We start from the raw sequence: 13,094 nt of genomic DNA, 5'->3' as shown, positions 1-13,094 counted from the left end.
TGTTATCCAAAACAACCTGTTTAGTCTGTACCCCTTTTTAACTGCAAATATATATTGTGTGCTTACAGGAGGTCCCAAAAAACACCAAAAGCATTTTTAACTGTTATAATGATTTTAAATACATTTAGCAATAAATGTGCATTACTGCAACATAAATATTTCTTTTAAATGTTCTTGCTTGTATTCACGCCGTTTCACAAAAAAGACTTCCACTCTGGTATTTAAATTTATTTAAGCAAAATTTTATGACAAAAATAGAATGAAGTCTTTTATGTAAGCACTTTAGACATTCTATGTTGTTTTCTGATTGGAGGAACTGTAGAAATCCACAGTGAGATATTTACATTTACATTTTCTGCATTTAGCAGACGCTCTTATCCAGAGCGACTTACAGAAGTGCTTCCATAGTAAACATTTCATTTCTCAAGTTTTAGTAAACAACAGTCAAAGAACACAAATCTGCTGAAACCTGTTAGAACCAGAGTGTTTTTAGTTTTTTTTTTGGAAATGGAAAAAAAATGTTAGTAAATAGGTACAAGTCAGCTTAAGTGTTTAGGCAAGGCAAGTTTATTTGTATAGCACCTTTCATACACAGTGGCAATTCAAAGTGCTTTACATAAGGAAAAAAAATTAATTAAAAGCATTAAAACATTCCTGAGATCTAGAATCTCAGAAAGACATCTTGCAAACATTTAGTTACAATTAAGAGAATATGAAATTCAAACGAGAGATAAAAAATTAAGAACGTGAAAAATTAAAAGAAAATATTGTAAAATATACCCTACAATTTGGAAAATACGAAATTAAAACGAGAGATAAGCAATTAAAACATGAAAACTAAAAGAAAATATAGTAAAATATACACTACAATTTAGAAAGTACAATACTCTATAAAAAGAATTATTAAGAGCATGAAAAACTAAAAGAAATAGGGTAATAGCAAAAATGTCGAGCTCAATCATAGGCACAAGAAAAAAGAAAAGTTTTTAACCTGGATTTAAACATTTCTACATTTGCGGAACATCTAATATCTCCTGGCAGTCTGTTCCAGTTATATGCAGCCCAACAGCTAAATGCTGCTTCACCGTGTTTAGTTTGGAGTCTGGGCTCAACTAGCTGACCTGAGTCCATGGATCTAAGAGTTTATATTCTCTAAACATTTCTGAGATGTATTCTGGGCCAAACCCATTCAGTGATTTATAGACCAGTAGCAGCACTTTAAATTCTATTCTGTAACTAACCGAAAGCCAGTGTAGAGATTTTAGAACTGGAGTGATGTGCTCAGTTCTCTTCGTCTTAGTTAAAACTCTAGCAGCAGCGTTCTGAATGAGCTGTAACTGTTTAATGGTCTTTTTGGGATTTTGACTCAATACAGTAACAGATACAGACACAAGACAAGGCAGCTGGTAGAGTTTGACCCCAAAGGAGATGCTTAACTGGAGGCAAAGGTGGTTCTACGAAGTATTTATTATTTTTAACCACTTTAACAAATTGTTCTTTATAGGTTTATACAAAAAATCAGAGGAGGGTTAAATACTTAACAAGGCACTGTGTTTATATACACAGACACACATGCTTCAGATGGCAATGTGATTTACAGAGCATTTGGTTTGCTTAAGGTTTGTAAAGGTGCTGCTCCAGAAAAGCCAAAGTTTTGTGCCAAGAGTCTTCCTGAGCTTGACTATGAGGCTCCATCTGTCCACCCCAAAGCATCACCACTGCAACAGAAATGCAACCCACATTACACAGTAAAATTCATGATGACATTCATAACACCTTTGTAATGGGTTATTAAAATACAATACAGTATTTGTGCAACATCAGTGCAGGAGAAATGTCTGAAAGTATGTGGACAACTAATGCTAAGTTCACACTACACAATTTTCAAGGTGTTCAGATCGCTGTACTGTTCACACTACACAACTTGATCTCTTGGAACCTGGAGTCTTTTAAGTCATTGGGGTTTTCACACTATGCAACTGAGTATCAGACGAGTCTGTCTGGTCTCCCAAACTATGTTTGGTCACAGAAACCATATCCAAAAATGCACATCAACAAGAAGCGAACGAGTTGTTTGTGCGCTGATATGCAGCGTAAAAGCAAAAAGCAAAAAAAAAAAAAAGAATCTGGGTGAAGAAGTGGATTTGGCTACGTGGCTAGCAGGGATTGTCTGTTCGATAAGCAGAGTCGGAAGTCAAATAAATATTTTTTGCAGTGCAACGTTGATATTAACCCATATAACATAACCCAGGCTTGTTGGACATCCTATTCTAAAGTCATGGGCATTACTAAGGAGCTTGCTCAAGAGCCCAAAGGCCAGGATTCGAACCCATAACCTTCCAGTTGGTAACCCACAGCTCTACCCAATAAGCTACCACTGACCATGGCTGTATGGAACTTGCTTTGTAAATTAACAAATCTTCTCCAAGTTATTGTCACAGTTTAAGCTGGAAACATAAAATTGTTTTTAAACAGTTACCAATGGATGTGGCTGAAACACCTGAAATCATCAATGAGGAGGAGTGTAAAAGGTTTACCTGTAGGTCTAACTTCTAACAGCTTGAAGTTACTGGAACGTGTGTGAGGACTGTAGGGGGGCTCAATCAGATGGCCGGCTCCAGGGTAAGAGAGGATAGTTAACAGGTGACTATTTCCAGCTTTATCCATCATCTGCTTCATCTGAAATAAGACAGAGAAACATATATTTTAATTAACATTAGTATTCTGTGACACAAAATATGGATGCTATATTCTGTAGAAAGAAACACAATTAAACTAGATAAACTATAGTTTCTTTACTTTATAGGTAATTGTACTGATTGGCGTATACACCGATCACACATAACATTATGACCACCTCCTTGTTTCTACCCTCACTGTCCATTTTATCAGCTTCACTTACCAAATAGAAGCACTTTGTAGTTCTACAATTACTGACTGTAGTCCATCTGTTTCTCTACATACTTTGTTAGTCCCCATTTCATGCTGTTCTTCAATGGTCAGGACCCCCACAGGACCACCACAGAGCAGGTATTATTTAGGTGGTGGATCATTCTCAGCACTGCAGTGACACTGACATGGTGGTGGTGTGTTAGTGTGTGTTGTGCTGGTATGAGTGGATAAGACACAGCAATGCTGAATGAGTTTTAAACACCTCACTGTCCCTGCTGGACTGAGAATAGTCCACCAACCAAAAACATCCAGCCAACAGCGTCCTGTGACCACTGGTGAAGGTCTAGAAGATGACCAACTCAAACAGCAGCAATAGATGAGTGATCGTCTCTGACTTTACATCTACAAGGTGGACCAACTAGGTAGGAGTGTCTAATAGAGTGGACAGTGAGTGGACATGGTATTTAAAAACTCCAGCAGCACTGCTGTGTCTGATCCACTCATAGCAGCACAACACACACTACCACACCACCACCATGTCATTGTCACTGCAGTGCTGAGAATCATCCACCACCTAAATTATACCTGCTCTGTGGTGGTCTTGTGGGGGTCCTGACAGGGTGAAAGCAGGCTAAAAAAGTATGTAGAGAAACAGATGTACTACAGTCAGTAATTGTAGAACTACAGCGTGCTTCTATATGGTAAGTGGAGCTGATAAAATGGACAGTGTGTGTAGAAACCATGAGGTGGTTTTAATGTTATGGCTGATTGGTGTATATTAGAAAACACTAAAGATGTCCAGTGGCTCCAGTATCTAATATTTCAAGAGTCTACACTATGGTGCCAAGGCACTTAGGTGGTGCAGCGGTCTATTGCGGCAGCTCATCGCCGCTGAAATCCAGGTCAGGTGTTATCGGCCAGCTGGGTGCCTACACAGACATGATTGGCAATGTCTAGGCTGAAGTCCTCTGATGGATTGGTGCCAAATTTGTGGTCTATTTGTGTTTCTAGGAAAACTGGACCCCCACTGCAATCCTGACCAAGCTAAACCTGTGGTATAAATTAAATAAACAATAGTGTCAATACTCACATCCTCTGCAGACTCTGATGCTGGCCAGTTCTGATCATCTTCACCAACAATCAATAAAACAGGACATTTTATACGACCCATCTGGTAAAAAAAAAAAAAAAAATTACCCACATGTAAATAACTGTGTGCATGTAGGCACAACAAGCAATAAGATATGTATAAAGCATTACTTAAATAAATGTTGCAAATAATTCTTGTATTCCTACTTCAACTTTCTTTGAAGTGTCATCTGGTATTGGTAGCAGTACATCTCGCCAGATGATTCTCTTTTGGTCATCATAACGAGTGTTCTTGACATTTCTAAAGAAAAGGTTTGTTACTAATCAGAGAATACAGCTACAAATAAAAGCAGATCTCCATATATAAAAAGTTATGTTTTCTAAATGGGAGTGGCAAGCATTAACAATTATGTTATTGTTATGACACACCCTGCTGTGTCAAGCATTGATAGATGTCCACGGTCCATAGTTAGTGCATTATGTCTGCACTATTGAATGCCATGGATTCTACCAGTGTAAACTAAACATGCTGAAGTGGTGTCAGAGCAGAAGAAAGGTCTCCAATTGGCTGTTAGGCCTGAAAAATCAATGCAGGAAAAGAGAAGCTAATTTAGAAATGCTTTTAAAAGGAGCATACGTACATACACAGAGTGTATTTTTTTTATCATCTGCTTACAAGCCAGGCAGCTACACTCAGCTGAAAGTATGAAACAAAATGAAAGACTGTCCAGGAACAAGCTGGCCAGGAGAAAATAGTGAGAGGCTGAACAAGCACCCAAGAGGCAATTTAAGGAAAAATCACTCAGGAGAAAAGTCCATGACTACAGAACAAGTGCAACAGATACAGTTGCAATCCAAATTATTCACCTTCCATTGCAAAGTATGTTTATTAGCAAAATGTACAAACTTTATGCTGTTTGCACTAAACAAATCAAACAAGAACAATTTAAATAGCTCAAAACAACTAATACAATAAGTAGCTTCTCCAAATTAAACCCAAATGCTATAAAACGACTGCAGTCTCAGAATTATTCAACTCCCTGAATAAAATCCCTAATAAAAGCACTCATTCGCACACACACACAGAGGTGCGTTGACTGTGATGTTGATGTTTGTAAAAAAAAATTAAAATGTTTAGGTGGGAAAATAAACAATAAAATAAGTGTGCACACCATCTTATAATTGGGGGTGTGGCTATATTCCAAATAAACCAATCACACTCATGTTAAATAGTAGTGGTAAAAGTAGTAGTGTGTACACCTGACATCAATTAGTGACTCTAATTAAACCCACATAAAGTTCAGCTCCTCTAAAAGAACCTGACATTTAATTGGTTTAGTTAAAGAATGGCTTCACCAGATTAAAAAATCAAAGTTTTGGAATGGCCCAGACTTGAATCCAATTGAAAATGACAGGTGACCTGAAGATGGCTGTACACAAGAGATGCCCTCGCCATCTGACAAATTTGGAGCATTCGGTCAAGTAGTCAAGATGTGCCATGCTGGTAGACTCCTGAATGCTGTCTGAACAAATATTTATACAATCACATTATTGTATTTTTTAATTCCCAACTAAATGATTTCGGTTTGTTTTTCAATTTAATTGTAAGTTCACAAATATTCATCTTTGTCTATTTATTACATCACAAAAACCTGGCATCGTAACAGGGGTGTGTATAGACTTTTTATATCCATTTTATATAAAACCTAAGAATATTGATACTTATCTTTTTATCATTGATACTTTGGTCCCTGTTGGCATAATTGCAAAATGTAACAGCTTCAGATTTGTTAGATGCACATTTATGCTGCAAGTTGTTTAAACCACATACCAAAATGTGTTGAGACTCAGAGTGGTGAGGGCAATCAAGTAAACAGAATTTATTGACATGTTAATGCAACCAATTTTTAATGCTTTGTGACATTACTATTCTGAAAATAGCCATTATAGCTGGTAGATGGTAAATTGTGTCCATATAGGGATGTACATGGTCAGCAACAACACTCTGATTGGCTGTTTGTGCCCCAAGTGTACCAAGAAAACATTCCACACCACTACACAATCACAATTACCAGCCTGAACTGCTAATACTACTGACCCTTCCACTTGCAGGTCTCAGCAGAAATTAAGATTCATCAGACATCAGGCAAGGTTTATCAAATCTTTAACTGTCCAGTTACCTGATGTACCCTAATATCTGTTATTAGCCAAAAGATGTAGTCTTTTGCTGTTTTAGCTCATCTGCCATAAGATTCGACATGTTCTGGGATGTTTTTATGATCACCATGTTTAAAAAGAGAGGCTATTCGAACAAGCTTGAACAAGCATAGTTCATTTTCCTCTGACCTCTCTCATTATTGAGGTATTTTTGGCTGCAGAACTGCCGCTTTATAAAATGTTTTTAGTTTTTTAATTTTGTATAAAATTCTAGAGACTGCTGTCCACGAAAACCCCAGTAGATCAACAGATTCCAACAAACTCAAACCAGTTTGTCAGTCCAAGTCACTTGATCACATCTTATTCTTATTCTGATGTTTGAAGTGAACATTAACGAAAGCTCTTCATCCGTATGATTTTATGCATACCACTGCTGCCACATGATAGCCTGACTGGATAATAAAGCAATCTGGTAGATGTACAGGTGTACAACACTCCTTAAACAGCCTGTGTATAACAGTATAACAAACTGTCAAATATTTGTAAAGTTCATGGCAAGTAATAAGGAACAATACAACCCTAGGAATGTTCATAATAAAAGTGCATAATAAAATAGCCACTGCAATTTTTATACAAGCATTAAGCCTACAAGGTCATATAATCTGTTGCTCACTTTTTGATTGCAGAAAAGACATCAGCCAGTGATCCCTTTACAGGCATAACATGGCTTCCGCTAACACAGACCACACACCGGGGCTGAAAGACAGAGAGTCACAAACTACTATATACTTCATCATAATATAAACCATTTGGTGCAATCACAAATCCATCTTTTTTATTTATACACCACATTAAACAAATGAGCCCTATGAAAATGTCTTAATTGTGTATATCTACAGCAGGCAGATTAATATTGTGTCAGGCAAGTGGTAGTTAAGCAGTTAAGATACTCTACTATTATCTTTATTGGTCACTGGTTCAAACCCACATTTACATTATTGCATTTAGCAGTATTCCAAAGCGACTTACAATTGTGACTGAAAACAAGCAATTGAAAGCCTAGTTTAGTGGTCCAACAGTGGCAACTTGGCGGTCATAGGGCTTGAACCAGGGACCTTTTGATCACTAATCTAGTACTGTAACCTCTAAGCTAACTTTGCATACATAAGCCAGCCACTGTTGGTCTCCTGAGTATATCCCGTAACTCAGAATCGCTTGAATTGTATATTCTCACAGTCATTAACCACACAAAATCTTAATGCCAAGAATACAATGTGTTCTTCAAAAAGTTTCAGCACTTTTAAACTCTATTTCAAATTTCAAAAACAAATGACATCACTTTTCTACACAGTCACTTTCTAATAAATTTTTTTCAGTGTCATACTAACATTTTAATGCCATCAGCAAAAAATGTTTTTGGTTGAGTGTGTAGCCACTGATGCACCGCTGCTTTCACATCATCATTACATGAAAATCTTCCTCTACTTAACGCTTCTTTGAGTGGTCCAAAAAGGTGGAAATCAGATGGGGCTCAATCCGGACGATAAGCTCTTTCAGACACGACCAATTACTACTCCTCCCTCCCTCACCGTTTCCAAGGGAAATATAAAAGTGCGGAAACTTTTTGAAGATCACTCATAAATTACTAAGTTAACAAAATAACTAGTACAATCAAATACACATCAATAGCCAACTGGCCACAATCAAGATAAAGCAGTGTAATAACGATTTTAAATTATCAAACATGATATCCCCTAAAGTACCAAGTGACAACACTTACAACTTTAATAGCACAATTTAATAATTGTCTTTTACATCACTTTAGATGAATTTTAGATAACCCCTTTTTACAGAACATGTTTAAATCAGATACACTGCTAAGTTTTCAGGAATGAGCTTCTTCATTGGGCTCAAGTCAGGAATCACTGGGCCTAGACCTACTTAAAATTTCACAATGCTTTATATCCCATTGCACCTCAGTTTTAACTAATAACATATTATGTTCTCATTAAGAATTGTAAGGAATATGGATTTATGGAAAATCTTACATCAAACTACCTCTTTGGTAAGTAAAGTATTCTTACTATTCATTAATGCTGCATTTATTTTGCCAGGCAATATATGATGTCCAAAAATCCCATTTTGATTGGTCAGTCTATAAAACAGATGGGTTTTTTTTCCTTTTTTTTTTAAATGCATTTTCTCCCCATTTTCCTCTCGATTTAGCACACTCAATTTTGTCTTCCGCTGCTGAGAGATACCAGATTGCATCCAAGGAGAGCACGTCGCTGTACACGCCTCTTCCGACACGTTTACAGCCCTCCTCTTCTCGCCCCTGTATTCTGCACAGGCGTCTCTTCCGCCAATCGGTCCTTACACAGCGTATGAAAACCCACCCACCCACCCACACATAGTCCAGCCCCCACCCTGCAGATACGGTGGCCAATTAGTATCTGCTGTAGGCACTGCCAATTATGCACACCAGATGGCGCCCATCCGACCGGTGGCAACACAGTTTGAAACCGAGAAGTTCAGAAACTCGGTACTGGTGTGCTAGAGGAATATTGCACTGCGCCACCTGGGCGCCCGATGTTTTTTTTTTTCCTTGACAATTTTTTATTCATCCCATTTTTGTCTGTTTTATTTTGTGGAGGTATAAACACTGCCATTGTCTGCAATTCTATAGATGTTTATCTGGGATATTTTGTGACTTAATGGATGAGTTCCACTGAACTCTGTCACTGAATTTTAGCAGGCTGGACAGTCAAGTAGTTCTTTTGTCTTAAGTTCTAAGTCATATGTGCATAGATTATGCCATAGTGTTCCTGTAAAAACTGTACAGTCAATGAATTTAATGGGTTAAGATGAGGTATATTTAATTAATATTTTACAGGATTTATATTTTATTAGGCCTGGCTGTGTTTAACTGACTAAATTGGCTTACCAAGTAAATTTGGTAAACTATGTAACCAGCTGGACAGTTTGAATAACCTTCTTCCTGTGTTATATATTTAAGTGTGGACAAGTATGCAGCAAGGTCTGAAAGATGCCAATTACTATGTTCACAACACAATATTTATAAAAAGCACAAGTGTTTTATGAAATGTAAAGACACATTTTACATTCTCTGAGCTTGTCTACCTGTATCACTGAGGAGTATGCTGTCATACCCAGGGCCACAGACACACCAAAAGACAAACCCAGCACAGCAACTCTTTCTGGGCAGACCTGGGGGTGCTGGTTTAGCACAGTGTAGGCAGCCTAAAAAATAACAATACATTGTTTTTGTGTATTAGCATTACTTTATTATCTACACATAAATAATTTTACTACACAGAGTACAACGTAGTTGTCCTTAACCTTGAAAGTTCACATATGGTTGCCTAAGATAAAAAAGGGGTCATAAAAGTTTATTAAACTTAGCTTGAACCTCTCATTTACATAACATAGTCAGGTGTCCACATATATTCACTGTCTGTTTTACCACTGCTTTATACTGGTCAGGGTCACGGTTGGTCTGACTCATTGGGTGAAAACGAGAAAACACCTCGGGCAGGTCGCCAGTCTGTCACAGGGAACACACATACACACACACTTAGGGCAACTTTTAGTACCTCCAATTGGCCTGACTACATGTCTTTGGACTTGTGGGAGGAAACCGAAGCACCTGAAACATTCATTCATTGTCTGTTTTACCACTGCTTTATACTGGTCAGGGTCACGGTTGGTCTGACTCATTGGGTGAAAGGAAACACCTCGGGCAGGTCGCCAGTCTATCACAGGGCACACACATACACACACACACAATTAGGTCAACTTTTAGTGTCTTCAGTTGGCCTGACTACATGTCTTAGGACTTGTGGGAGGAAACCGGAGCACTTGAAACATTTACATTTTCGACATTTAGCAGACGCTTTTATCAAAAGCGACTTACATTATCATAACAGTGTATTGTCTAAGCAATTGAAGGTTAAGGGCCTTGCTCAGGGGGCCCAACAGTGGCAACCTGGCAGTGGTGGGGCTTGAACCAGTGACCTTTCGATTACTAGTCCAGTACCTTAACCATTAGGCTACAACTGCCTGAAAGAGACCAACATGGACACAGGGAGAACATGCAAACTCCACTCAGAAACAACACAGGCCCTTTTTGCAGTGAAGCAACAGCGTTACCCATTGCATTACCCTTTGATTTGTTACTATTGTTACTTTTATCACACTGAAGTGCTCCTCACAAAAAAGTTAAATGGTTAAAATTAGGTCACTGGCTTAAAGATGTTGACAATTCCTGGTATAATATCACAAATACCTCAAAGTATTCATTGTCCACATTGTAGGGTTGTCCATTAGTATCTACTCTCCCAATATAGTCTAAAGAAAAAGAGACATAGCCTCGGGAGGCTAGGAGAGCAGAGCGATACTCCACTAGGCCTCCTCCTCCTCCACCCCAGAGGTCCAGTATGCCAGGAAAAGGACCGGGACCTTTAAAAAAAAAAAAAAAAAAAAAAGAGTTTTTCAAATAGATTACAAATACCATTTAACAGAACATACACAATTGTTCTAGGTAAATTTAATTAAGATACACAATATAAGTCTATGAAGAGGTCAAGAAATAAATATCTTACCAAATATTAGCTCTAAATCAACATCAGTTTCATATCTACTTAACCCTGTAACTGGTACCTGGGGGGATGAAAAGGGTCCCCTTTAATCCTTTCTCTGTGACATCAACCCTTCTGATTCCAGGAGTTGTGTACCACCGCTCTGCCACAACAGAGGCTAAGGGAGATTTCTCCTGGAATCCTTTAGTTAGGTGGCCCTCATAAACAGATATTTTCACATCTGTCGGCTTGTAGACATCCTTTTTGCGAAATCTTTTAAGTAATAATAAAGAAAAGTCATTAATTTACTGGACATGTCTTTAGTAGTACAGAATTTCTAAAGATTGATAAAAGTTTAACCTGAGGCCTGGTCTGCTTCCAGGAACAGGTTTCATACTCCAGAGCAGACCCATGGGTTCAACTCCGCTGTAAGATCCACCAAGACTGGCATTTGTAGATACTAAAGAATAGCAAATATGTGTAAACTTAGATATACACAGGTCTGATTAAAAATACAAGACACTGAAGATATCTATGAATGGATGCCTTGCTTGTTTTGAATGTTCTCAACTTAATTGGATCTGTAGACAGTCTTTACAATACTGATAGACCTACAAAAGATCGATATTAAGCAATATAAAGTAATTAAAAACAGATGACCCACAAATTTTACACAAGAGTTGAGTGTGCAGTACGTGTTGCATGAGATTACAAAAAGTATTTATACCCGTTAGCACTAGGTTTAATCTAACAGTTTAATTAAAATGTTAAAAGGTTTTGGCTTTTTTTCTTTTAATTTAACATAAGCTGCACATAAGTTTCATAAACTAAGCGAACATTAAGGTTAATAAACTTAAAACTTTTTCAGTAGACTCTGGCGAAACTGTTGATTTCTCTCTCTCTCTGCCTCTCAATCTGATGTCATAGCAAGGTGTCTAATTTTGCTCAGATGGAAACATATTTTCCCACCATCATATAATCACTGGTTAAATTGTGCAGTTTCTCTATTTCGAAAAATAGCTCACTACAAACTAACACAAGAAGCTTTTCTAATATTTGGGAAACAGTCTGGACTTTTTTTGAATAAAAAAAAATCCCCCTTGCCTTTATGTCAGACAACCCATTACTAAACAATATATTTTAGTAATATTCGTTAATACGTATGAGGGTTCTTCAAAACGTTTCTGCATTTTTTCCGCAAACTCTATTTATTAAGAATTTCAAAAACAAATTATATCACTTTTCTACATAGTCACCTTCCGATGCATTTTTCCCAGTGTCATACCAACTTTTAATGCCATCAGCAAAAAACATTTTTGGTTGAGCGCCTAGCCACTGATGCACCGCTGCTTTCACATCATCATCACATGAAAATCTTCTTCCCCTTAAAGCTTCTTTGAGTGTCCAAAAAGATGGAAATCAGATGGTGCTAAATCCGGACTATAAGCTCTCTCTCGGTCTCTCAGACACGACCAATTACTCCTTCTCCCGCCCTCACTGTTTCCAACCAAAATATGCAAAAAAAATTGCAGAAACTTTTTGAAGATCCCTCGTATATGCATGTTTTTCTTTTTTCTTTTCAAACTGCTCTTCTGCCATTGTTCAGTCATTGTGTGTGAAAACTTAAATAAACAGAACATTTTAAAAAGGTTTAGTAGGGCAACATGGTTGTGAAAAACTTATTGTGCGAGCTCCAGTGCTCCAGATTCCTATTTGTGAATGTACATAAATTTGATATGAAATTTGAAAAAGGTAAAAAATTAAATACATCTCCTGTTGTCAATTAAACACAAGTTCAATATTCACTGCTTTTTTGCTTAACTTTTTTGGAACTGGAATAAAGGTTTTTTGGCAATTACAATTTTAGAGCTCTTATTGACATTAAAGAAAATAAACATTGTTTACAAAACATTAAAAAAGTACCTTTGGCAGTCCCTGATGCATCACTGATGTAGTGTCCATAAGCTTCCCAAAAGTCTCCATCCTCAGAATGAATAAGTGAATGCAGAGTACACTGATGAGCAGGGGGTAAATGCTTAACCTCTACCTCGAACATTGCATCCACAAGGCAACGTAGCGGATGAACTGAAAGTATGGGGGACACGACCTGTCTGGCCATGTTCTACTGCCGAAACAAGCGAGTAAACAAAACAAGTAAGTCAACACAAATAACTGTAAGCTGAGCTCTATTTTCACTGCGTGTGAATACGTCGGTGCAGGGCTGGACTGGAAACAAAATAGAGGTGGGCGGATCGATCCAAATATCGATAATATCGATACCAACGCTGGTATTGATATTGAGCAATACTCGTGTAAAAAGATCGATACTCAAGCTTTTTTTTTTCTGCGCACCCTCCC

At 37.6% G+C, this 13,094-nt stretch overlaps 1 protein-coding gene across 1 annotated transcript; it reads right to left on the bottom strand.

Annotated features, from left to right (window-relative positions):
* Positions 1–486: 486 nt before the first annotated feature.
* Positions 487–12,855, bottom strand: LOC134310595 (peroxisomal succinyl-coenzyme A thioesterase-like). Its single transcript, XM_062992228.1, has 10 exons — positions 12,660–12,855; positions 11,097–11,196; positions 10,819–11,009; positions 10,445–10,617; positions 9,280–9,399; positions 6,812–6,894; positions 4,189–4,282; positions 3,983–4,063; positions 2,538–2,679; positions 487–1,718 (listed from the first exon to the last, which is right to left on the bottom strand). Exons 1-10 carry the CDS (start codon positions 12,853–12,855, stop codon positions 1,615–1,617), a joined length of 1,284 nt encoding a protein of 427 aa, XP_062848298.1. The 3' UTR covers positions 487–1,614.
* Between the last annotated feature and the right edge of the window lie 239 nt (positions 12,856–13,094).

The sequence above is a fragment of the Trichomycterus rosablanca genome, chromosome 1 (genome assembly GCF_030014385.1).
Source record: "Trichomycterus rosablanca isolate fTriRos1 chromosome 1, fTriRos1.hap1, whole genome shotgun sequence".
Lineage (NCBI taxonomy): Eukaryota > Metazoa > Chordata > Actinopteri > Siluriformes > Trichomycteridae > Trichomycterus > Trichomycterus rosablanca.
This window is presented reverse-complemented; position numbering and strand designations above follow the sequence as displayed.

Bases quoted from the DNA above. Each gene is read 5' to 3' on its own strand.
- LOC134310595 (XM_062992228.1), bottom strand. From the start codon at position 12,855: ATGGCCAGACAGGTCGTGTCCCCCATACTTTCAGTTCATCCGCTACGT. The intron at 10,618-10,818 runs GTACCAGTTACA...TTTTTTTTAAAG, and splicing joins GACCCTTTTCATCCCCCCAG to GTCCCGGTCCTTTTCCTGGC. The intron at 6,895-9,279 runs GTAGACAAGCTC...TCTGTCTTTCAG, and splicing joins CATACTCCTCAGTGATACAG to CCCCGGTGTGTGGTCTGTGT.